Below are 26,696 nucleotides of genomic sequence, written 5' to 3'. Positions count from 1 at the left end.
TTCAATTTTTTGATCGTAGACTTATGGATTTTTTCATTTTAAAGGTTTTATTAATAAGCATGTTAACACTTTTAAGTGTTTCTTGTGAAGTTTATACTTTTCGAGTATCCAAATGATAGAGAACAAAAATGTGTTGAGATTTTTTTCTGAATAACTACTAGAAATAATGAAATAAACAGAAAATTGTTCGGATGGGTCCTATCTTTAAAATAATACATCTCCCATAACTATATGGCAAACAAGGACATAATTTATGTTGAGATTTAACACTATTCGTATGGGATTAAAATGAAGGTGGCTTTTAATGGTTTAATGGCTTTGAAATACAGTACCTTTTAATGGTTTTAAACAATTTAATTCTTGGTTATACAATACTTGGGGAAACATAATAAAAAGTCATATTTTGTAACATAAAAGTATATATTTATAAATTTATTAAAAATAATAATAATACAGATACATTGAAAACATACACATCATACATGCAATATAATAAATTTACAGTAATAACAATACATACCTTTGCATAATCACACTTATAGATAAAACATAGTAAAAAAGCGACTAATATGTAGCTTGTACAATAGAACAATAAAAAATTGGTAAAATTATTTTAAGATATATATTCTATAAAAATCTAGCATTTCTGGTATGTGCGGTATATGTACCTTATTATGCTTTTTCTTATTCTACGATGAGCTGACTTTGACTATTTGAAGCCTACATTTTAGACTAAATCCCCAATGGCAGACGAGTTGAACGTCGAGTAAATCTGTAAAAAAAATATCTATCAGTAGATTTAAAATACTTAAATTAATTCTTCATGAATGGTTTGCAGAATACCTGCAAAATCCAATATAATCCATACAAATTTATTTTTGTATGTAAAAGTGTTTAACCTTTTCAGGGCCAGGAGCAAATATGAGATGTTGCAAAATTTTTTCACATCTCATATCCCCTTGTGACTAGTCAAAAGTGCCAGGCTAAAATTGGCGATTTTGCAGTCTCTTAGATTAAAATGAATAAGTTTTCATAAAAATTAGAGAATGACCTAAAAGTTGCACCAAATTACTCGTATAGATATATACTATCAACAAAAAAATATATAGATGTAGTTTTAAGTAATTTAAAATTTAAAAAAATGTTAGATTACATAAAAAATGTATTTTTTATTTTTTTTGCAAATAACTAAAAAAGGAAAAATAATTTTACTGTGGGAAGCTTACTTTATTATATTATACATTTAGAAAGGAACAAACATACAAAATGTTGTGTTATTTCTCTCATAAATAAATTTTTTATGACACATTTTGTATAAATAAGCATAATTTTACTTCACAACATTTTATAAGTGTTAAAGCAACTGCCTCTTACATTGCAAGAAACTCAAAATAAATATTCACATTATGGATGTACCGGTAAACAGATCATTGTAGGATCCATAAACAGTTTTAATACAGTTAAAAAACACTATTTACCAAGAAATATTTACACAATTTTATTTGAAATTTATTTACACTTTTTCTATTTACAAATATGCTATTTACAATTTCGCTCCTGTGAGATCGCAAATTGTCAGTCATTGTAACTACTACACACAATAGCTAAGCACGTAACAACTAAAACTACTAATATGTACAACCACAAAATAAAACAATGAAGAAAAATCCAGCATACAATAATACGATTTTTTTTTTGTTTGTTTTCTTAGGACAAGAAGCTTGTAAATTGCACTTAGTCCTGAAAGAACCTTTGCGCTGCTTCTGGAGTGATAGGATATTCAGGATGGGTAAGGTTAGGGAGTAGGGGCCGCCCTCCTATCGAGATGCATGAGGAAGAATTAGGGCACTACATCTCAAAGTCATCCCGGAAGAAGGGGAGGCCAGCTCTGAACCAGCCTCTCCAGTCAAAGTAGGCAGGGGGTGGCACACCCTTGTTGAGGTTAACAAGAACCTCTGAGGTAAGGGAACAAAACCCACCAACTCCAACAGTCATCTTCCACAGTAGACTAGACCTATCGAATTGCCCATGAACCCCAGAATCTCGACATTTGCGGTTAGTGATGTGCCACTACTGGACATCCCATAAAGTTGCCCAGATTGAAGTGGCACATCGGTTTTTTGCTGTGCCCAGTGGCGGGTTCAACTGGTAGGTATAAACCAGCCAGAAGTGATCCCTGCTGGGGCAATAATACGATTACACTAAAGCATAAACAACGAAAGATCGAGTCAGCTGATAATGTCACGTGACAATTACAAAATAAAAATGCATAGACCTCCAAAATAAAAATGATATTCATATTAATTATCTACAAATATACTAGGGAATAAAAAACATAACAGTTTAATCATTTGACGTCGTATTTCGCATATGACACCGACAGCAATATTTTGCCGCCTGGGACTTTTCAGACACGATCTATGGCGGCAATATATTGCCGCCTGGCCCGGAAAGGGTTAAAACCATATTTAACCAGAGGTAATTTATGAAAATTAAAATTAAAATGATCTAAACACCAATTAAATGATTATTTTAAAGTGAAATTAGTTTTGTGCTTATATGACTTTTTTGCCATAAAAAAGTATTAGGTGTATATTTACTATCACACACTAAGTTTTTCATCAATATGTGCCAGAGAAATGTGTTTCTATAAAATATGTTTCTATCCTGAGCATAAAATTTGACATGATTTGGCAGATTTCCACTTATCCGCAAAGGGTTCATTAGTTGATGAAAGCAAATTTCTATACTTCTAAGGTATATAGTTTTGTGTATGTGTGAAGCTTGATTTAAAATGTGAAAATGTGATTATAAATATGTATTAACAGATTCTTTTCAAAATGTATGATTTGCCCAAAAAGTAAATTACAAAACTTTTTATCAGAAAATGTAGATTACAGTAGTTAAGAGAGGGCAAGTAAATTTTTATTACACAGTGAAATTTTAAAATGTTTTCAGCCATTTGCAAGCTTTGTTAAAAACAGCAATGAAGATACAAAGTTTGCCCAAAGACATATGTTTATGTATTAGACATATTTTTTGTCAGGAAATGTAGATTGTAGTAGTAAAATATTTATCTACAAAATTCAATGAAATGTGAATCAGAATGCTCTAAATGGTGAGACTAAATTATTTTAAATATTATAGCTTTTAAAGAAATAACAGCTTTTAAATTTTATTATTAGTATTGTATTTAGTAACAGTCAATGAAAATAAATAATGGGATTTTTTAGAAAAACATATTTTTACTGTTATTTAAAAAATTATTTCATGTTTAAGATTGGGAAGTATATATTGACATATTGGAAGTAAGTACTGATACATAAGTATTTAAATCCTACCACGGAGGTGGCACGAGTGATCATAAAAAAGTACTGAACCATAATTTGCACAGATTACATAGTATTAAGTTTTCACTTAATGTAAAAGCACAAGATTACTAAAAATGTATTTTTCAATTGGAATTTTCCAATTTCAATAAATAAATAGTAACATTTTTCACTTTGTGGTCTACTTTTTATGTCTTGTTAGTTTCTTGTTGCTACTTTGTTTTTTTTTGAAATTCTATTATTAAAGTTCCACCTTTTTGAAACTTGTTTAACGATATCTTTTATTATTAGCTCTCAATGAGGTGTTAGTAAGACAAGTAGGCATACTATGTTATAATTTAACAAATTTATGAAATATCAATATAAAAAAACAACAACATACAAACAGATAGATAAAAAAGCAATAAATTTAGGGCATCTCTTTATAGAAATTCGTTTTACTTTTTTTGGCGTGAAAAATCTCCTTCCTAAACATATACAAAAAAACTCAGTATAGATACTGAATAATTTAGGATTTAAGGGAATGGTAACAAACGGGACATCAACAAAAACTAGCTCCCCTCCATCTAACTTCTACTGTAACACTAGGACCAACTCAATTTGGAATTCTTCATCAAATCTCCAGCTTGATCACAATGTTGAAAATTGACCATTAACTTAAAAAAAAAAAACAATGATTAATACTCAAATATACAGATTTGATTATTATAGTCATTCAATAGTCGTTTAAAAATCCTCAGATAGAGTAGTAGAATTGTGCGAACACTTGAATTTTCAAATTGGTTAAACGTGATACAGTCCAATTTTTACAGATTACTCAGTGCAAAGGAACATGGAAAAACAATGTTGGTATGAACAAGTATTCAATTTGACATCACATAAACAATTAATACTTGACGATATTAACATCATTACAAAAATAAAATATACAACTTCTAAAATTTTGTTTAAGTTTAAACTTTAAAAATGTTTAATTTTGGATTACCTTTAATTTTATGTGCCACATGGCCTATGCTCTCATTTTTTTTTTTTTTTTAAGCACAGATCTGCATAGTTTTTCAAACTTGAACATTTTTGTGCTGTTAATAAAAACTTGAGAAACGGTCAAATGGCATACAGTTTGAAAAGCTTATCTTGTGCTTTTTCCAACATAAAAAAATTTTACAATTGCAAATTTAAATACAAAAGGACCACAATAAAAAAGAATAAACTCAAATTATTTCCAAAAATTCTCTGCCATTTTGACAAAATATAGCATTATTTACGATATTTTAAAAATATTTGTACCAAATTGTTTAGCGTTCAAAGGATTTTAAAATGTGTCACATGACCTATCTTGCTATTTGAAATTTTTGATATTTGAGATTCGAACCTGTGACCTTCATCTTCCGGTAAACTCTGTATTATAAATGTGACAAAACAAATTTTTGCAACGCTTGCTGTATGAGATTTATTAGGGTTACAGTTAATTGCATCGGTCTATGTCAAACGGTTCTACCACAGCAGATTGTTGCTGGGTGGTCTGAAACACCCTGTATAGTAACTTTTTATATGGTAAATTAAGCTATTTTTTCCCTACAAACATTCACATATCCACATACAAACCTGGAATAAATATAGTATTCAGCAGCTAGTACTGAAGCTTGGCAGTTACAGTTCTGTAGTCATGTGCGAAGTGAGAGCCTGGACTCTCTTGGCATTGCAACTCTTACACAGGACGTGATCGTCGAGAGGATAACAGCCTCGACCCTCCGCTTCAGTCGACAGCACTAACCCACAGTCCTGTCACAACCACAAATTCGTGTCATATACATAAACATATAAAATATTAAGTAAAATGCTTAAAGTCCTATCTAGTATTAAGTCTTGACCATTTGTAATTTGATGCTATTTATTGTACCTTTGTACATAATAGGAATAAAGAATGTTTGAATCTTGAATCTATCTTATATAATGCCAGTTAACAGCTACTATTGAATGTAAGTAACAACTGTCACACACTCACTTCACACTTGTAGCAAGCGATGTGGAAGCTACGATCAAGAGCAACAACACGCACAGTCTCGTCCTGTCCAGGCTCAGGCATGATGGGCAGTTGGCACACGCAACATCTCGGCGCAAATTTCCTACAGGCAAACGTTTCTTTTTGTAATAATAGAAAAATAATAATTTACACAAGTCGACATTTCATTATATAGCAGTATTACAAATTACCAGATTTTTTAGTAATAGAATTTCTAAGGAGTAAATAATAAGTTAAATTATAAAAATGAAATTGAATTTCTATAAACTAGATGAGAACTAATAATCTCACAAAGTTTTTACCCTCGAAGCGGCAGTTGATTTTTATCTAACCAGCAGGTTGTTTTTGGGTGATTTGCAGACTTTTCTAATAAAATGTGTGCAATTCCCTGCTTACTGTAAATATAAAACAACTGGACGTAACTGGTTTTCAGAAACTGTCACTGTCGTCACAACTAACATAGAAGATCAAACAAAGGCACCAACTTATTCAGCTGTTCATGTTTCCAATGTATAAATTGTATGGTTTTCTAGTTTCTCTATTTAACTCATCTTCTGTACAGTAAAAATTATCTGCAGAAAAATGCATTGTTTTAAATGTACTGTGAAGGTACGTATGTTAAACGACATACAAAGTATTGTAGACCAAAATGACGTAAACCCTTTCCAATCCATTTATTATTTGTAATGTATTTGATTTAGAGTCCTTACAGAAATCCAGCAAAGTAAAGCTCCGGCAATCTATTGGGATATTTGTCAACTATTCAGCCACTACAGACAGTAAAAGATTTGTATCGGGACAGCTTCAACACCACCCTGTGTAGTTAGTATTTCACGTCAGAAGATGTTCAACATAAATGAAAAGAGTTAATATACTGTTATACCTTAACAAATTTTTACTGATGAATAACCACTTATATATATATATATATATATATATATATATATATATATATATATATATATATGTGCGCATTGTTCCAATTAGTATTGTAATTTACAAAAATCAGAATGTGACCTTTTTTTTACCAAAAGATAGAAATGTACATAGTAGACATTATAAATGTTTTTAAGTGTTATTCTTTATTCATTTCATTAACTGGTACTGTACTTGTGAAAGTCCTCTATGCAGTGGATCTGGTTTGTGGCATCGACAGTGAAGGGTATGCCATCTAGGGACTTGCCGCAGACGATACAGCAGAAACAGCGAGGATGGTAGGGTCGGCCGGTCGCACGCAGTATCCGGTCCAGGATAGGGCTCATACACACCGAACACTTCTCCAGTGTATCCTACAATATACAAGTATCAAATATCATAGATTAAAACAAGTACAACAATTTTAATAGTAAAAGTTGGCTAAAGCATTTTCAGCCACTAAATTTCAATAAACCAATTTCACCATCTGTCAGGAAAAAATTCAGTTTCCCAGGTTGATTAAATCTAAAAAATGTGTATATACAGTAGAGTCCCGGTAATCCGAGGTGAATGGGACCCGAATGTACCTCGAATTTGTGAAGAACTCGAATTATACGGACACACTTTGAGAAGAATTGGGTTATAAAATTAGAAACTGAAGGCAAACAAAAGAAATATGCTTTTTATTACAAATTACCAGCATTAAGAAATTACTTACAGAGGTCCAAAGATCCAATGTTTACTTAAAAAAAACTGTCTAGAGTTTTTTGCTTCACCACACAGCAGCGATTGCGGGCAGCCATGTCTCTCCACCGCCGAAGCAATAACGTGTCTGTCTGCCGCCGTCCAGTGCTGCGTAGCCGTCGCTGTGAGTCATTGCCGGGTCTGTCTCCTGCACACTTTCTTCTTCCTCACTCCCGTCAGTTGTCATGTCTGTGACCATCTCAACTAAGGTGTCGTCTGTTGTCTCTAACTGTTCGTCCCTACTCATCCACTCTCCAATGATTTGTCCCATTGCAACCAGGAAGTCTGTTTATTAAATTTATTAACGGTAGATCGTCATCTTCATCATCATTTTCAATTTTACACACTCCGATTTTCTTCCATGATTTTCTGGGATTGTTTTCTGGTTTAATTTTCGCTCCAAGCTTCAGCGATCCAATAAATTACATCCTTGATTGTGACTCTTTTCAGGAAATCTTTTATGGTTGCCTCTCCCTCAATTGTTTGAAACATTGATTGCAAACAAAACGACGTCTATACTTTTTTTCAAAGTTTCAAGTACGCCTTGGTCCATAGGCTGAATGAGGCTGGTCACGTTCGGTGGCAAAAAAACATCGTGAGTATGCCATCGCATTGCAGTTTCCTTTCATCTGGGTGTTATCCTGCGTTATCAAAGTGTTAAGATGGCTTTAGAGGGTAGGTTGCTTTTCTTCAAAATATTTTTGGTTTCAGGAACAAATTCACTAAAAAACCAGTTTAAAAAATTTTTGTTTGTCCATCCATGCGTTTTTTTGGTTTATATAAGTTACTGGAAGCGTTGAAAAAAGACATGTTTTTTTAAACGCACGAGGCTTAGCAGAATTGCCAATGACATGTTAGTTTTAATTTATTTCTTCCCGACGCGTTTGAAGCGGCTAGCACAGTCCTCTTTGCTTTTTTTTGTGACCCGGAGCAGCTTTTTTTTCCTCCCGTGAAGCTTTAGAGTTTTTGATGGCAAAGTTTTACAATTCAAACCAGTTTCATCACAGTTGTAAATCTGATCAGCTGTTAAATTTTCACTTTTAATAAGATTTTTTAACTTTTCACAGAACTGAACAACTGCCTCGGAATCCGCCGAGAGTTTCTTCTCCCTACAAATTCCTAACTGCCTCACGCCATAAACGATTTTTCCAACGGTCAAGCCATCCTACACTTGCCGTAAAATCTTCCTCACCTTCATTGATTTCATTGCGAAAGTACAATGCCTTTTCCTGTAAAATAGATCCGGAAATAGGACAAAACCTTTGTTTCTTTGTTGACAAAACCATAAAAAATAGGGCCTCGCTAGTTTTTTCATACTCTGCTTTCTTCATAGACTTCCGCTCATTAGTACACTTTTCCGAGCACTTTTCTGATGCAAAACTTTTCAATTTTATCGCGATTCCTTCGCCAGTCACCAACTGTCACTTCACCAACTCCGTACTCGGCAACTAATTTTTTTAACGTTTCACCTTTATCAAGTCTTTTAAGAGCTTCTAGTTTTGTTTTTATCGGTACAAACTTTCCTTTACTTTTTGAACTCATAGTTCACTGTACAATGAACACATAATTCAGAAAATACTTTTTTACTAAAACTTAATATTTAGACGAGTACTGTACGTTGTAAATAACAGACGGATTACTGCGATCGTAATCTAGAACAACCGTACCGCAGTCGAACTTGATGAGCAACGGACTGATTTATTTTTTAGACAATACGGGGCGCGATGTTCCGTGGCCTTGACAATAGGGTGGGGGTGGGGCGGTTGCAAATGAAGTGGCACTGATGAGTCAGGCTGCCGGCTTCTCCAATTAGCCTAGCACTCAGTTTACAGACATGCGCTCGAGTGTGTTGTACAAATATGTCAATATCACATTTAATTTTTTTACATGTGTTGGCTCGGATTTAACGGAACCTCGGACTATCGAGACTCGAACTATCGGGACTCTACTGTACTATTATATTTCAATTAAGTTAAAAAATAAAATGTACTTATGTGGCAAGATTGAAATAACGAGATAAAGTATGTCACAACGGTAAAAAAAACTTTAATTTCTTATTGTCTTCTCTTTATATAAATCTCAATAAATGCATCTCATAAATGGGAATGACAATATAATGATGTACTTTATGCCATAACCTCCTACAAAACAGCAAAATTTGTCACTAATGCTTTAGAAAAATCCAATTTTCTTTTACATTCTCCATCCTGGATCAATAGAAAAAAAGTAACAAACTCATATTAACTCCAGTTTGATATAGAACTCTCAAACTCAGAGAGTTAAAATGCAGTTATTTACCTATTTTACTTACTGGTGAGGCAAATTTACAAACATGCTGTTTCAGTTAATTCCACTGACCATTAGAGGTTTGAAGGCCTAACACAGTCAGCTTCTTTTTTTTGGCTTTATCCTTAAAAGGCTGAAGAAAATTTGGCCTTGATTCCATTAGTGTGTATATATATATATATATATATATATATATATATATAGATTTAAAACAAAATTCTGTTTTTTCCAAACTCAAATTTATTTTCTATTTCAATGAAGAAGAAATAACAAACAAACACATTATTCAAAAAAAGCTCTACTGGTTTACATGTAGACACAACATATACATGGGCATACCAAACAGTTAGATCTGCATTTCATGCCTCACATTATAATACGAAACATCAATAAAAGAATAGCATTTGTTTTTTATTAAATTTTCAAGCGACACAATCTAATTTGCTTCTTAATGGCCCTAGGTCAATAAATGTACACATTCACAACATTTTTGTGATTTATAATGTACACAACATAATAAAAGGTGACAATACGGATATTTCTGTATGCTGTGCTTTAAAAGTTAAGCTTTCAATCCAACATTTTGGATTGACCAGTGTTAATTCCAAAATTAAATTAGGAAAGATCAACTATAATTTTTTAATGTAATAAGATAAAGTAATAATGACATATTTCACTAATTATCAATATAATGTTTGTAATTTCCTAGCTAGTTAAGGTAACGATATTAAAGGAATGAAAGACATTTTCGGACAAATATGTTACATGTTTTTGAATTTGAATGAAAAACAATAATTGCTTCAGTTTTGGCAGGAAAAAATCAGAATAATACAATGGAACTAACTGTAAAATACTTGGGAATGTCCTATAACTCAAAGTGAACTTCGTCCAAAAACTTTTTGTAAACAATGTTTCTTTTTGTCAAGACAAACACAATTTACATAATCTGCGATGATTATGTTTTCTCACATGTAAATATATATTTTAATTAAAAATTAATCAGAAAGTTGTTATATTTAAGATAATTATAAAACTAAAATTATAGTGAATCTGTTACTAAGAATTCTAATGTACTGACATATATTTTATTGAAAGTCATTATTTGTTAACTTATCAAACTCACCACAAGCTTTTGAATAGGCGTTAGAAATTTAGACCCGTCTAATACCCTAATCATCCCAATGGCATCATGCAAAATAAGGAAAACTTAATGTTCACATACAGTCAATTTGAACTAGACAGTATAACAGTTACTTGAATCAACATCATTGCATATTTTATATCGTAATACACTTGTGGTGATAAAGGTAATCAGATTTAAATTTCAAACTTTGATACCAAAATTAGAATGAACTGTATTTGTATTTCTAAATGGACCACAAGACGTACCAAGTATCCAGCTTCGCAGAATGGCTGGCCCTCGAGGGTGTAGAAGGGCTTGCCCTGCAGCAGAATGCCACAGTGAGAGCAAGCGAAACAGTTGATGTGGTAGACTTTGTCCATCGCAGTACAACCAGACTCCTCTCCCACGACTCGCTGACCACACTTGCAACAATCCCCTGTAACATCCGTCTCCTAAATTATTCTCAACAATTTCTCATCTCTATGGGAAATATGATTATAACATGCCTGTGTAACTGTTACAATCATTATAATAATATTCCTAATGCATTAAACAGTTGGCAGGCTCACTTGGTTTTGACTAGTAATACCGAAAGTTACTAACAATAAATGTTACCAACAATAATTGTTAGGGGAAGGAAATTTGTGTTTGGCCAAATTAATACATTATGGCACATCAAACTGCATCACACAATTACAGCAGAACTAAACAATACTGGAAGATTTCCAACCGGATCTAAATATTTCCAAATGATTCCATTTTTAAGTTTTGTTGTTGTTGTTCTCTTAGGATAAGAAGCTTAGAAATTGCACCTAGTCCTATAAGGACCTTTGTGCTGCTTCCTAAATGACAGGATATTCTGGACAGGTAATGTTGGGAGTAGGAGCCGCCTCCTATCGAGATCTATGAGAAAGAATTTAGGGCACTAATCTCTAGTCATCTCCCCTCAGATGAACTTATGTTGAGGCTTAGCAAGAACCTTTGACACTTAAGGAACGAACCCTACCAAGTCCAACAGTCATCTCCTGCAGTAGACTAGACCTATTGAATTTCCCTTGCACCCCAGAATCTCGACATTTGCGCCGCTCCTGGACATCCATTAGGTTGCCCAGATTTAAGTGAAACATTGGTTTTTGCTATGCCCAATGTTATGTTCAACTGGAAGGTATAAACCAGCCAGAAGTGATCCCTGCTGGGTACCATTTGTCAGTTATTAACCCTGGAACTGGCAAACGCCCGATATCGGGCATTTTAGTCGCATCCTAGATGGCAGCGCCCGATATCGGGCGTTTTAATACGTCTTTTATTTCTCAATGTTACGTACTTAAAACAGGATCAAAGAGTATCGGTATTGATACCAATCGAAACAGGAAGGTTCAGTTTATGTAAATAATACACTAATAAATAATTTTATCGTTTCGTTACACGTCCATACGTTTTATAATATCTGAACTGTTTGTTTACTTTTTCCCGCGTACCGCGCTAGTTTTGCGCGCAGCGAGAGACAACTGGTTCATTCGGCTATTGTTATTTCGTCAGTTGCATGGTGTTCTGTCTGGTTTATTGTTTGTTTGAGTTCGTTGTAATGATGGTTGTGTATATGACACAATAATAGTAAGTTTTTTGTGCGTGTTTACGTAATGGATCGTAATTTCCGCGATCGTTCAAGTGACATTCGAAAACTAGTTGTACATTGATACCAATCAAAAGAGGAAGGTTCAATTTATGTAAATGATACACTAATAAATAATTTTATCGTTTCGTTACAGTCCATACGTTTTATAATCTCTAAACTGTTTGTTTACAATCTCCCGCGTACCGCGCTAGTTGCGCGCGCAGCGTGAGTCAACTGGTTCATTCGGCTATTGTTATTTCGTCAGCTGCATGGTGTTCTATCTGGTTTATTGTTTGTTTGAGTTCGTTGTAATGATGGGTGTGTGTATATAACACAATAATGTAAGTTTTTTGTACGTGTTTACGTAATGGATCGTAATTTCCGCGATCGTTCAAGTGACATTCGAGAACTAGTTGTACATGAAATAAGCAACGATTAGGATTCCGATTTAGACATTTACTCAGAACATAACCAAAAAAATATATAATAAAAAATAAAAAAATAGAAAATTAATATAAACTAATAGTTACAAGATTATACAAATACAAGTGAGTTTTGAAGTTCTTACTTTTGTTGGTAAGTAGCACTTTCGAATGTCAGTGTATGATTTTTGTATCGTTTACCACATGTAAACCTTATAAACTATGTGTTGTTTTATTTTTACTCAGAATTAAATGCTCTTCCTTTTTTATATTTTGAATTTTGCATATCACTAACAACAATAATTTTACAAATCAAAAACTTTGAACTAATTTTTATTTTTTCTAAAAAAAATTTTTTTTCATGAAGAGGTAGAGTAAGGGAATTTTTTTGTTTTAATTATATTATGTGAAAAATGTTCCTTGAACAATGCTGAATGAAGAAATATATAATATGACATAGGTACTTTATAGTAAACATGTAATAATAAAATAAATATACGGCAATGTATGAAGTACTAAAAACCCCTCTGCCACTAAGAGAAATATGACTGCCAGTTCCAGGGTTAAGGCTGACACATTAAGTGTACAAACAATGTAAAAAAATCGGTTAAACCAAAAACTGGAACTGAACCATCCTTACAAATATTTTTATATTAGAAAAATTAGTGCAATAAATGAATAATAAGAAATTCACAGTTTTAATGATTGTGCAATTCTTGTATCTACGATAGAATCTGCACGTCCCTGCATCATTCTGAAATGAATTCACTCATTGGTAATGGTTTTATGTTTGTGATTAAATTTATCTTCTTATGAGTACAGCACAACATGTTAGATATTTACCATATATTTCAGAATCAGGGGAATTTGAATCCATGGACTGAACGAGCAGATCAGTGAGTGCGTCTACCACCACTTCCTGGGGTCCTCTGGCAGCTGACGGTGAGGGGGCAGGGGGTGGGCAACCCTTCACATATGGCGTGTACAAGGAGTAATTGGAACGGGAGGACATTCCACTGGGTGGCCGGGGGTTGATGGGCTCATAGATTGACTCGTATGTAGTCGACCCCTACAACAATCAATTACTGACATTACAACCTAGTATTAAATTTAGGTTTTAATAATTAAAACAATAAAAATAACAAATATTCATTTTTTATTAATTTGCTTGAGCATTTCACTATAAGCATAACAAATTGTAGACCATTAAATGATCAGGGAAAATTACTAATAATTTAACTGTAATTTAAATTATAAGTTCAGTATAAACTATAAAAGAAAAGTGTTTGAATGCATATTTATTATATCTTTAAAAAGGAGCATTTCCAATAACTCTATGAACAAACATGAGTTAATATGTATTCGAGGTTTAACTACTCATCAAAATGCTTTTTATTAAAAAAAATATTTTTATGGGTTGTTAAGGAAGGTTATTTTGTACTTCATTTTATATTTAAAAAGTATAAACTTCACAAAAAACTGAGTATTGTTTGGATGCTCATTAATTAATTATATGTTTAAAAAGAGGTATCTCTCACAACGCTATGATCACAACTGAGGGTGCAAAACTGCATAAGGATTAACATTGTTCTTAAGGGTAAAAACCAAGATCATTTTACCATAGTCAGCTCCTAATAACCCTATATAAGTGTAAAATACTTCTTCAGTACTTTGGTTTTCCAAAGAATTCTGTTTAAAAATTACTTTCTCATTTTATGTTTCTTCCTTCCCTTCCCAAATAATATTCAAAGCCACAAAACACTGAACAAAAATATTATGGGCAGTACTCGGTTCACATTTGAAGTTTTATCTAGTATCTCTTGTACTCACACAAGAGAAAACAATACACAATTTCTGCAATGTTTTCTTAAAGTACAACATACTTCTGAATGAACAAAACCATTATATGGAAATTAACCATATTTATAACATAAAAAACTGTTACTAGGATTTTATTACAACTGAGATAGTAACTTAGTATTTCTTCAGTTGCAGATTGTTTATATGAAAAGAACGGAAATTAAAATAGCTTGAATTTAAAAAAGTACAATTCCATGTTGCATTTTGAAGAACTAAAAATTGCAATGCTTATACTTGCAGTCTTGTCACAATTCAAGCCATCATGATAAATCTGGAAATTTATAACTTTTTTTGTTATTTTTAACCAAACCAGCTTTATTTATAATTAACAGACCTTGACCAAATATTTTTTCAATCAACATTAAATGTGTCGCCAAAATATTCTGGATCTTCCCAGTTCTAAAATCTTTTGATGCATTCCCCTATAAATCAAGCACTGAAATACAAAATTTTTGTACTGAACCAAGATATTGAGATGAAATATAACTCATTTGATATATGAACTATTTACAAAAAAAATCTGTTCAATGTACGTTGCAAAATGTTGATATCCTGCTTAAGTTGATGCTCTCAAATATTATCACAAAATGAGCACAAAGAGGTAGGTGATTATCAGTGACCTGGGACGAGGGCGTGTATGTGCCGTAGTCTGGTTGGTAGTGATGAGTGGCTCGTCTCAGCTCAGAGTAGCTGCTGCTCACGGGGGATGGAGGGGGAGGCAAGTCTGATGGTGGCGGGGGGAAATCACTGAACTCCGATGGTTTTGGAGGAGGAGGAGGCAAGTCATCTGTAACATAATACATTTGTATTTGCGAGGTCGGAGATATTGAAACAAAAGAGAGCTCAATTTACTTTTGAATCGTACTCTGTACAACCCAAAGATTATTATGTCTGTATAAGGAATTCAACAGGAGTCCAAGGATGTGCTTATGAGAGTAAGAGATGTGCAAAGTGGAAACTATTGATAAAGAGGACTCCTGCCCAGACAGACTGTGTTATCTTTGACTCAGAGTCATAGCTAACTAAATATTCAACTAGAGCTGGATTGGCTTATTTAATTTTTATTGCCTTATTTTAAGAACTTTAATGTATCTATCTGAATTCAGAACATATAAATCAAAGACTAGGTCAGATGTCATATCACCATAAATTAAGACAGTTTATAAGATAGTAAAATATGGTTATCACAAAGAAATGGACACTTTTGAATTAAAGTAGTATAGTGGTTAAATCAACATAAAAATATAAATAGTGCCGTATCACAAAAAGGACATTTCAAAGTTTTTGTTAAGAATGTTATAGATGTTCCACATGAAACCAACAGATTACACATTAGACATAAATTCATTAGTAAAATCCTGACCAGATTCTGTTAAAAGTATTGAAGCCAATACCCTCCATAGCTTCTCTTATGTGCTCTATTAATTCCAAGAGGCTCAACGGTAAAGGGGGAATAAAAACTTGAAAAAACAGTTGGCTGTTCAGAAACTCAGTGACAAGTTTACATGACATCCAGCCAAGTGTATAGAGGCATACAATTGAGTTCTTCAACATACAATGAAGACATTACAAGGTACGATTGTAACACAACCAGAAAAATTACAGAGATCAGTGTTCTGCACTGAAAGGCACTGTGATACCACATTGATTTGAGAGGGACGTCTCTACCTTTTATCCAAGAAAGAGACTGGCATGTGAAAGGGATTTTGGTTTAGGTTTTGTAGGTTGAAATATGCGGTATGGTCTTTACTTTGTATTAAGTGAAGGGTTGAAATCAAAGATGGTCATTCCAAACACATTCCCAAAGATGGATACCTGCCAGGATTAATGAGATATTCCAAAGCCATTGATTGATAGGCGAGATCTGGAGTTTTACAATAATGGCATTTAAAGGGAACGCATAAGACCAACAAGAGGAACTCTCTTAACATTTTGTGTTAACAATATGCTTGGCAAATAATAGAATGACTAAAGTGTTTTTGATGGGTTTAAAGCATAATTAATGCACACTTATACAAAATAGAAGTGGTAAAAAGCAGAATCATTACCTACTAGGTTGGCATAAGTTGACATGTTGCTGTATGTTGGATTGTTGCTGTTGGCGTACAGTGCATTCTGAGGTTCTGCCTTCTGGTATCTGGGCTTGTACGGCTCGATGTTATTGTAGGTGGCAGTGGAACTGACAGAACTGGCACTGTTTATTATTGAACCTGCAATAGTAAAAAGAAGTGTAATCACATCATTGTCAATCACAAAAGGTAAATTACTTTCTAAACAATTGATTTTATTTTATACTATAAACTATTTTATATTATATAAACTATCCCAAAAGTGTAGTTTTCTTCAGCAAATTGACAAATTAACGCCTTAAAATTGACAAAATTATTATTTTTTAGTATGATTGTTCTTATTTTAAACCACAACAAATATAATGTTTTACCTGTAATATTTTAAATAATTATCAGGTATTCAGAAAAACAGCTGTCGATGCAACAAAGTAACCAATATGCACAAAGAAACACACTAGGGGATTCCTGATGCTGTCTAAAAATTGTAGTATCAACCACAAAGCATATAATTTTGCCCACATAGGTCACTGGGCTGTGCGATAATCTTATCAAACAGAATAAAGAATAGAATCTGTACAGCACAAGAAAAAAAACCATGTGGTCTGATGACCACAGACAGTGCACAATCTCTATTTCAGATCCAGAATACAATGCCTCCCAATGTGCAACAACCAGTTCTTCCTCATATCTGTATTAAAACTCCACTGTTGATTCATTTTAAATCGAAACAATTAAAAAGCATTATATTTATTGTTGTTCCTCTATAGTTAATAAGTTTTACAGTCTTACTCTTCAGCTTATGAAGTTTTGAATAGTTTATTTATTATATATTTAACAGTGTTTCTTTAGATCTTATTCCTTTTTTCTATTACTTGTTTTAATTTAATTTTTTCTTCTATCTACTTACTTAGTTAACTTTTAGTTTATTTAGTTTAAGTTAACTAAAAGACATAAGATGTTTATTTCCCATTTTTATACAGATTGTACATCAGGAATTGTCTTAATATATAGTATTAATAAAATTATTGTCTAATATAGATAATGTTACAAATTAGAGATATAGAACTTGTTTCTTTGATACAAATCTCTGCACGTTTTCTTTGTACAAAAAAAGCATTGCCATTCATGGTTCAATAAATAAAAAAGCAACTACGACAAAACTAGTTTAAAACATGTCTAATTGCATAATCTTTAATTCTATTATTATAGATCCTCTATTATATTTATATAATAAGATGTTAGAACAAGGTATTTTTCCAAATGCTCTCAAGGTGGTAAAAATAATTACTATATATAAGAAGGGAGACAAGTTAGATCCATCTAGCTACCGCCCCATCTCTTTGGTACCTATCATTGGTAAAATCTTCGAGTATTGTATTAAGGAGCAACTGTATGATTATTTCTTGCTTAATTATCTTTTGTGTAATGAACAGTTTGGTTTCATGCCTGGTTGTAGCACTGTAATGGCAGTTGAATCTGTTGCTAATGACATACCTAATCTTAAGTTTTGAAAATAAAGATGTACAGTCTGCAACTTTAATTGATTTGTCCAAGGCTTTCGAATTGTATTTCACATGCTTTGATCTTGGATAAACTGACTCGTTATGGTATTACAGGAATTGAACTGAATCTTTCATCATCATATCTTAGCTGTAGGAAACAGATGGTTGTTCAAGGTGATGATAAGTCTAACTTTAATGAAATTAAAAATGGAATGCCTCAAGGCTCAGTACTTGGCCCATTTCTTTTTACTATAGTAGTCAACGACTTTTCCTGTAATGTTCCATGTATATCTGTCCTTTATGCTGACGACACCAAACTTTTACATAGTAATAATGTTATTGAAAATCTTTTATTAGAGCAAGATGCAATGTTAAATATGGCTGTTAAGTGGTTTCAAGCTAACTTTTTAGTAGTAAATGAAAATAAACTGAAAAAATTTGTTTTACAATGAATAATATGTTTGAAAATGTTAAAACTGTTAAACTGCTTGGTATTTATTTAGATAGTAAGTTAAATTGGGATTGCCATGTACAAAATGTTTGTAAAAAGTTAGCTAGGGTTGTATTTTTACTTCGTAAGCTTAAGTTCCGTGTTAGTAACGAACTGCTCATTATATCTTACTATGCTTTTTTTCACACACATTTGATATACGGTGTCAATTTATGGGGTAGCAGTAGAGTATCTAATAAAGCTTTTATATGGCAGAAGAAAGCTCTTAGAATAATTAAAGGAGAACCAGACAGAGAGACGTGTTTGTCCATTTTTAAAGAATTTCACATTATGACATTGCCTTGTATATATATTTTTTATTGTCTCATGAAAGTTAAAGAAAATTTAAACGAATATCAAATCAGAGGAAATACTCAGGATTATAAAACAAGAAACTTATATAAGCTTGACTTACCACCAATTAGACTAGAAAAAACTAAGAAAAGTCACATTTATAAGGAAATAAAACTTTTTAATAAATTGCCAGAAGGAGCTTGGTTAGTAAGTACTGATAGGTTTAAGTCTGTAATTAATGGCTGGTTAAAAGAAAAAGCATTTTATTGTGTCAATGAATACTTTGCCTGTGATACTAGTAATATAAGTTTTTAGACACGTTTCATTCTTTCGTTGTTTTTATTCTCTTGTTATTGTTATTTGTAATGTTCTTGTTGTTAATTATTCATTTATTTATTATCCTTGTTAAATCTTCTATTTTATTAATATTTTAAACTTTGGAGTGGTTGTACAAAATAACTGTAATTATTACTGATAAGTATTTTGACGAAGTCTATTGCATATGTGTACTGTGTTTAAAGACTAATAAAAATCTTGATTCTATTATAATTTGATGAGGACTCCTAACATACACATAGATTAATTTTCACAATGTGTAAGTTTTGAGAGATTTTCAACAAATTAAAATGTTTTCTTTGAGTAATTGTTATGAAACAGCCTAATCTGAACTGACCTGGGCCCTGGTCAATGTTAGAGTAGATAGGAGGGGCTGGTCGCCGCTCCGGAGTTGTGCTGGACAGTGGGGAAGTGAACGATGGCTCACTTGGTCCATTCAGAGGGTAACTCTTGGGAACCTGTGGTCAAGACAAACAGTTAATCCAAATGTCCTTTATATCATAAATTAATTATAATTATAAAACATCAGTTTAATTTAAAGTAAACCAGTCACTACTAGTCATAAAATAACTTATGGCTAAAAGTAAACAGTTTAACAACGCAACTGGCAAAAGCTCGATATTGGGTGTTTCAGTCGTATTTCACATAGCAGCACCTGATATTGGGGTTTTCAACATGACTTTTTTTAGTATTGAATGAAATATAAGTTAAAAGTGAAATTAGTTGAAAAATAATTAGTTAAAGGACTGAACATTCAATAGAGGACATTGAAGCTTTTACACTTATGGTAAGTTGCCATTTTACAGTCTATATCAAGTTTTTAAAACTTCTACTCCTTTTGGTTTCGCTAAAAATTAACCCTTCTGCTACCATGAAACAGAACAAGAACACTGTACAAGCTAAAAAGAGAAATAGAAAGAGCCTTGTTGAAAGGAACGTTTGAGAGGAAGTGGATGAACAAAGAAGTGGATGAGGAAGTGGTTGAATTTAGAGACAGAGACACACACAGTATATTACCAAAAAATATATAAAAAAGAATAGAAAGATGTGGAGTAAGATAAATATCTAAGAACAGTTGGTTGAATTCGGTGAAGAAACGCATGATTATAAAAAAGAGAGGTTATTTGAGAATCCTGGAAATGAAAAAATACAAAACATAGTGTGCCAAGCAGAGATCCTACCATGCTGAAAACTTTCAGATAATCATGACAAATTTTAATTTAGATACTGAATACATTATGAAAAGTTAGCACAAAAGGTATACACTCTAAATCATTGTTATCAGTGAGTAATATTTAAGTACACAATGATAACAAGTACTACTACAGAAGGTCATTTCAGAGTACGTTAAATGGGCTGTTTAACTTGAAACTTATAAATCTTTAAGCTTGTAAATATTTCTTTAATAGCATTAGAAATTCTGAAGACACACCTATTTTAGTAGTTCATTCACACCTGTTAAAATAAATGTTGGCCAAAATTACCTTACTTACCATTACTAAAATTTAATGTAGTGTCTAGCTTAAACTGAATTTTACTTACAATAATTTATGCAATTTTATGAACATGCTTTTCTTAAACTTACCTGTGGCTGAGGTTTTTTCGGTTTTGGAGGAACTGCAGGGCCTGGTTTTTTCCCTGGAGATGCGTTATGTACTTCTGACTGATTTAGTTTTAATTCCGCTAACTGTTGTTCGAGATGACTTGTCATTTTTCTTTGTAGTATGTATAAAATTCCTTTTCCTAAAAAAACAATGTTTGATAATTTTATAAAATATTATACTTAAAACACCATAAAGCAATGAGTTAGTAAAACAGCAAAAAAAAAAACATTAAAAATAAATATTTTTCAGATTTTCTTATTCTCAATAATAATCTAATATTATAAATGTGAAAGTGAGTTTGTTACGCTTTCACATGTAAATATTCAACTGATTGCACTGAAAATATAGGCCTATTCTTATTTATAAAATCTCTTCGGGCTACACCCTACTGGTTTCTAAAGTCGTGAAAAATTCCATTTTGGTTTCAAAAGATGCATTACAGCTACCATATATATTATTAATTGAAAGAGTCTGTTAAATGTAACAAACTGTTCTATATAAACATTGCTTTATAACAGCACAACCATATTCAATTAATTTAAAGACTATTTTCAATTTACTTACATTAAATTTATAGTATGAAAGCATAGCTTCATAGTAACAACACTTTATTTTAGCCTTTTCTGCAACCCCTGTTGAGCACAGAGTATGAAAATATCCAGATAAGAAAATTATTCCTTAAAAACCAACATACTAAAATAAAAAATTTAGTTAACCACTTCAGAATTTGATGTAATTTGGTATGAAAAATGGTTTCAAAGTTACAGCTATGTTAATTTTCTCGAAATCCACCATACAACCACAACCAACATATTTTTAAATCACCATAGCTTTACTGCTAATCGGGCAACCCTCTTTTAAGTACTTAAATTATAATTATGATAATAATAATCATCTTAATGAAATTAAGTTTAGTAAGAATACATAGTATGATATTAAAAAAAAATTTTAACATCCTTTCTTAAATTATTATTTAACTATGAACACATTAGTCTCCCACTTTAAAATTTTGAGGACCACTTACCAAAAATATAAACTATTAATTTACATGAATTTTTAATCATTTTTAATAGTAGTACTTTTTCTTTTTGAGAAAATACAAATTTTGAATTCAATAAAAAAACTTTTTATGATAAAGTATGTTATGTTGTACATAAAAAGAAGATAGCATTTAAAACTGATTAAAATGACACCACTGCCATATCTCTAGCTTAATTACGAGAAAAGATACAGTAATTTCAAAATATGTTGGTTGCGGTTTTTTGGTGAATTTTGAGAAACTTTACAAAGCTGTAACTTTGAGACTGTTTGAAATATTTATAGGAGGAAATTGGCAATTTTTCTAATCTATATGAGGACTTCCTTCATATCAAATTTCATCAAATTCTGAGGTGGTAATGTTTATACCCTGTGTTGATTTGATCTGACAGCCAAATATTAAGTATGCAGTGACTGGTCAGTGCTGTAATGTTGATATAAAAGCTAAAGTTACTGTTAACTTTTAGAATGTATAAATTTTAAACCTGTTATAAAATCCATCTTAGTTGTTTTTTTGTCAGAAGTAGGCTATTCACACCTATGTATGTATATAAAAAGGTTGGAGTGAATAAAATGTAAGGACCCCTCCCCCTATATTTTTTTGTAATGTTTATATCAAGAGATATCATTTGGGTAGTGGTGCAATGTAGAAAGGAAGTTTAATTTAATGATTTTTAGTGCCTATTATGGGTTTTTGGGGGCAACTCAAACATTTCAAATGAAAACCACTCTCAAATGATCCCTCATTTTCAAGAGCATTTAAAAAACTTAAAGAATGGTGAAAACCAGATATTGCTATCTCCTTCCCATCCAAAATAATAGGTCATCAAAATTTCAATGAAGTATTTACACTTACATTTACAAAACATCGCATTCTGAGTTGCTGTGTCATCTCCAGTTCTATGATGCATCAAACAAGGCTTTAACCCCAACAAAAATGATATATACATGTTCCCAATGAATAAACTATTCCAAGTTGAAGAAGAAGTGCCTACAACATTTGTGTGCTGTTACTATCATTGCTAGCTGTTGCCTGGGCTGAAAATTCTGACTGAACAGATATGTAGTGTGTTGCACAAAGGCTGCGTTTGTGTTAACAATAAAAATCACTTAGCGGTTTATATTTTTGTGTGTTAGAACAATTATTTTTAATTTCCCTTTATTCCAGTAAGAATAAACATATACAACAGGTATTATAATATATTAATAAAACACTTAAATTTACACTCTTTGAACAGTTATTGAATTAAGTGAAAATATACCAACACGAATACAAAATTTTTACTTAAATTTATCTATTTTTTAAATTCAAGTTTTTTGTATTTTTCTTTCTTTTCTTTTGCTAAAACTTATAAATTTGCATATAAAAGAACATTTATTTGTTAGGGATTGCTATGACAACATTTGTTAGGTTTGTCGGTAGAACAATAATTAATTTGATATTGCCCGATTAAAAAACTAGCACATTATCAGTGAATTAGCCAATTTTTATATATGTATATGTACCTTTTAATAAATTCTGCATCTTTTGGCTATTTTTTTATTTTCCCCAAAAATTGCTGGTACATGATCAGGAAACTCAATATTTGTAGTTTTACAATAAAATTGCTCAGCAACCACTAATGTTTGTAAGTTTTTCTTTTGAGTTCTAATAATTTTTCCAACTAATTCAATTTTCAAACTCTACATACTTTGGCAAAACAATATATAGCCTAGCCTATATAATAAGTGTACATTAGCATACAACATATAGACTAAATTTTATAGCTGTTTAAAAAACCAGCTTGCAAGTCAGCCAAAATGGGGTTGGCAGTATAGAAGGTACTATATGGCCAGTTTAAAGGTTAATTTATGTGCAATATATGGTTCATGAATGTATAAAAATTCACTATGGAAATAAAAGTACCAGCAGCTTATTATAAAAACTGATTAAAAGTGATTTTAGATAGTTTTAGGAGGGAGACTTTAATAAGCGGCCTACACTCATTCAGTTGTTTTTGTCGAATTCTTCGATATATTATCCAACTTCAATATGAAAAAATTGTACACAATGAGAGTTAAAATAAATTACCGTAACAAGAAGAATCTCCTTTATTACAATTTTAAAAACATAAATTTAACACTAACATTACAAAACAACAAAACCAACTAAGGCCTAAACTTACATATCAAAGAAACCTTACAATATTTATAACTTGCCCAGCTTGATAGCAATGAGTAACAGCTTTTTGTGGAATGGAGGAAAGAATTCTCCTCATGGGTTACCAGGAGCCAAACGTACATGTTGAAGCCACTTAAACTAATCTCGTCACTTGTGAGAAATATCTCACATATTTTTCTCATATTCATCGCCATTTTCAGTCTCAAAATATTAGTTACTTCTTGCTGTTTATTGTTTACGTTAAAACTGATATAAGTAATAAGGTGAAATCATATGCTAAGTTAAATAAATTGTAATATTGAAATATGCCTTTGTATAAAAACATCGAACAACTTGTTAAAAACAACTGAATAACGAGTGTAGGCCGCTTATTAAAGTCTACCCGTTTTAGGTAACATGTATGTATTAGGTACATACATATAAATAAAATTTCTTAAATTGTGATAACTCCTCTAACCACAAACTAAAATACAGAAACACTGAAGCTTACTTATAGTATAATTTGCTGGGCTGTATGGGAGGTTCAGATCATCCAGATTATTTTTGGAAAATGTAAGAATGCTTGAGATAATAATTTCAGTTTTATAATAAAGTTTAGTTTTATAATGAGGTAAAAACTGCATATAAAGTATAAAGTAAATAAAATGAATTTAATAGAAAAGTAAAAATAAAATTTGGCTGAGTAATTAATGATTTTCTGGTTTTAGGTTACTCGGTAAATGGTAACAGCTGAGGCCATTTCGTGCAAGCAATGAAGCTAGGAATGGAATGTTATTAAACGATATAAATAGGTTTAGATTAGGTTACTGTATATAGCCTATATTACTAGTTGTACCAAAGTTAAAAATAATCTTCACAAGTGCTCACATGAGCTCAGGTTGAATTTGGGTACAATCTTGAGGGAAGTTGTAAAAAGGGAAGTTTCTTAATTCGCCAGAAGTGCGGGCCCACCGAAGCCCGCACTGATGGCCAGAGGAATATCTTATCAGCATTTTCCGACCTCAAATCAAGTCCTAGATCGTCCAACTTCTCCGACATCAGATCACGTTGTTCTAGACTTTTAAGATTGTATTATATTGATTTTTTTTTATATCAAAGAAATATACATGTCTGTGTAAGAGGATGTTAGTATTTCTCACCATTTCTGCACACATCCGAATATCTGGATGTTAGAATCTAAAGGATAAAACTAAATCTTTACAAATTCCCAAAAACCGGTGCACCGCCAAGGAATGATAAAATGAACTCTTAGACAGCTAAATTATGCTTGGACTAGTTAGCTAAATTCTTGAATAATGTGAAGGTTAAAGGTGCTTTAATCTAGTAATAGGCCACTTAAGTTAATTCTATCTACTTATGATAATCAAATTGAAATATAGCCTAAAAATAGTTCTATATTAAGTTGCATGTGGACCTATGGTGCAATATTTTATGTGATATATAAGTTCTAGACCATACATTTTGCCCCAGGTCAGTCTCATTTAGCCTAAAAACTATTTCCAAGCCCTTATATACCTAAATAATGTGTGCAAAATAATTTGTTGTTTTAAATCATTAAACAAATTAATAAAAATTGTATGGAAAACCAACCTTATAATTTAGCTGAGAACGCAGCTTTCATTTCTTTCTTCAAAGTACTTTTCATTTAAGATGAATCAGAATCGATGATTGATGAGTTGTTCGCTGTTTCTTAATGACTCTTCCATTCCACAATTCCTGGAATCCAACCTCCTAGTCCTAACCAGCCCACAGCTGCTCAAACGCAGACCTGGTTTCTGCCTTATCTACAGCTGATTTTTCAATAACAGACCATATTACTGGATGACAACCGGTAAATAAGTTAACCATACAAAATAAACCGGTGAGTTCGGCAACTTGCGTGTTTCCCAAAATTCACTTATAATGTAGGTGACAAGTTATTATTTTAATATGTGTACTCTAATATGTGTACCCCCCTAACATGTGCACTGTGCACTTATATTTTTGTTAGGGAGGGACGTGCTTGCCGAATAGCCGGGGAATGTTGAGGAATACTCTCATGGAAAAATATTAATTTTAAACGTTTCTTTTTGTTGAATTCCAAAGTCACAATAATAAGACAATACTAAGACTTATTATGTGTCACTGTAATCTTTTTTTACTAATCCTGGACGGCATATAATGTGCCTTTTTCAAACATTGTTGACAAATTAAAATTTTTTGTTCTACTATTTTTGCAGCCATCTTCAATTGTTAAAAATTCTTTCTTTCTTTCTCTTAGCTTCTATAACAAGCTAATTCGACTACCACCTGGGTATGGAACAATAATATGTTCTGTTGTTTACTATTCACTACCTATTTTACTTTCACTTAAATTTGTCATACGGTAGGTAGTTATTTTTTTATGCTGAGCCGGTGTGACTGTTATGTAACTGCAATTCTATACAGGGTTATCATAAAAGAATGGTGCGGTTTCAGTAATTCGTAGGAAGATAGTAAGAGATCCAAATTGAACCTGAAGAAGAGATCAGATTGCAGATCTCGAAACGTAGTGTTACTGATTATTTTGTTTCACTGAACGATGACAAATGTCCGGGAAAATCCTTTTTCCTTCACAATCCTTGTCATCGTCAAAAATAAACTTCAAACAAAGGAAGAGATCCACTACACAAATATAACATAACAATTTAATTGTTGGTTTTAAAACAATTCGAAGAAAATGGATCAGTTAAGAAACAGAAATCAACCGGCAGACCAGGTGTATCAGACGAAACGGTTGAACTAATTAAACAATCGGCATTAGAAGTTCTAGGAAGTCCATCCCTCGTCGAAGCGTTGAATTAGGTATTCCAAAAACAGCAGTGTAAAAACATAGTTTTACACACGAAACTCAAATTATACCCAAT

The 26,696-nt window shown here is 32.0% G+C and overlaps 1 protein-coding gene across 1 annotated transcript; it reads right to left on the bottom strand.

Annotated features, from left to right (window-relative positions):
- Positions 1 to 401: 401 nt before the first annotated feature.
- Positions 402 to 25,568, bottom strand: LOC124362159 (lipoma-preferred partner homolog). The gene is made up of 11 exons (XM_046816401.1): positions 25,402 to 25,568; positions 20,594 to 20,751; positions 19,346 to 19,466; positions 16,366 to 16,527; positions 14,938 to 15,104; positions 13,301 to 13,526; positions 10,687 to 10,856; positions 6,463 to 6,641; positions 5,335 to 5,455; positions 4,935 to 5,111; positions 402 to 772 (listed from the first exon to the last, which is right to left on the bottom strand). Exons 2-10 carry the CDS (start codon positions 20,717 to 20,719, stop codon positions 4,980 to 4,982), a joined length of 1,404 nt encoding a protein of 467 aa, XP_046672357.1. The 5' UTR covers positions 20,720 to 20,751; positions 25,402 to 25,568; the 3' UTR covers positions 402 to 772; positions 4,935 to 4,979.
- Between the last annotated feature and the right edge of the window lie 1,128 nt (positions 25,569 to 26,696).

The sequence above is a fragment of the Homalodisca vitripennis genome, chromosome 5 (genome assembly GCF_021130785.1).
Source record: "Homalodisca vitripennis isolate AUS2020 chromosome 5, UT_GWSS_2.1, whole genome shotgun sequence".
In the NCBI taxonomy this organism is placed as follows: domain Eukaryota; kingdom Metazoa; phylum Arthropoda; class Insecta; order Hemiptera; family Cicadellidae; genus Homalodisca; species Homalodisca vitripennis.
This window is presented reverse-complemented; position numbering and strand designations above follow the sequence as displayed.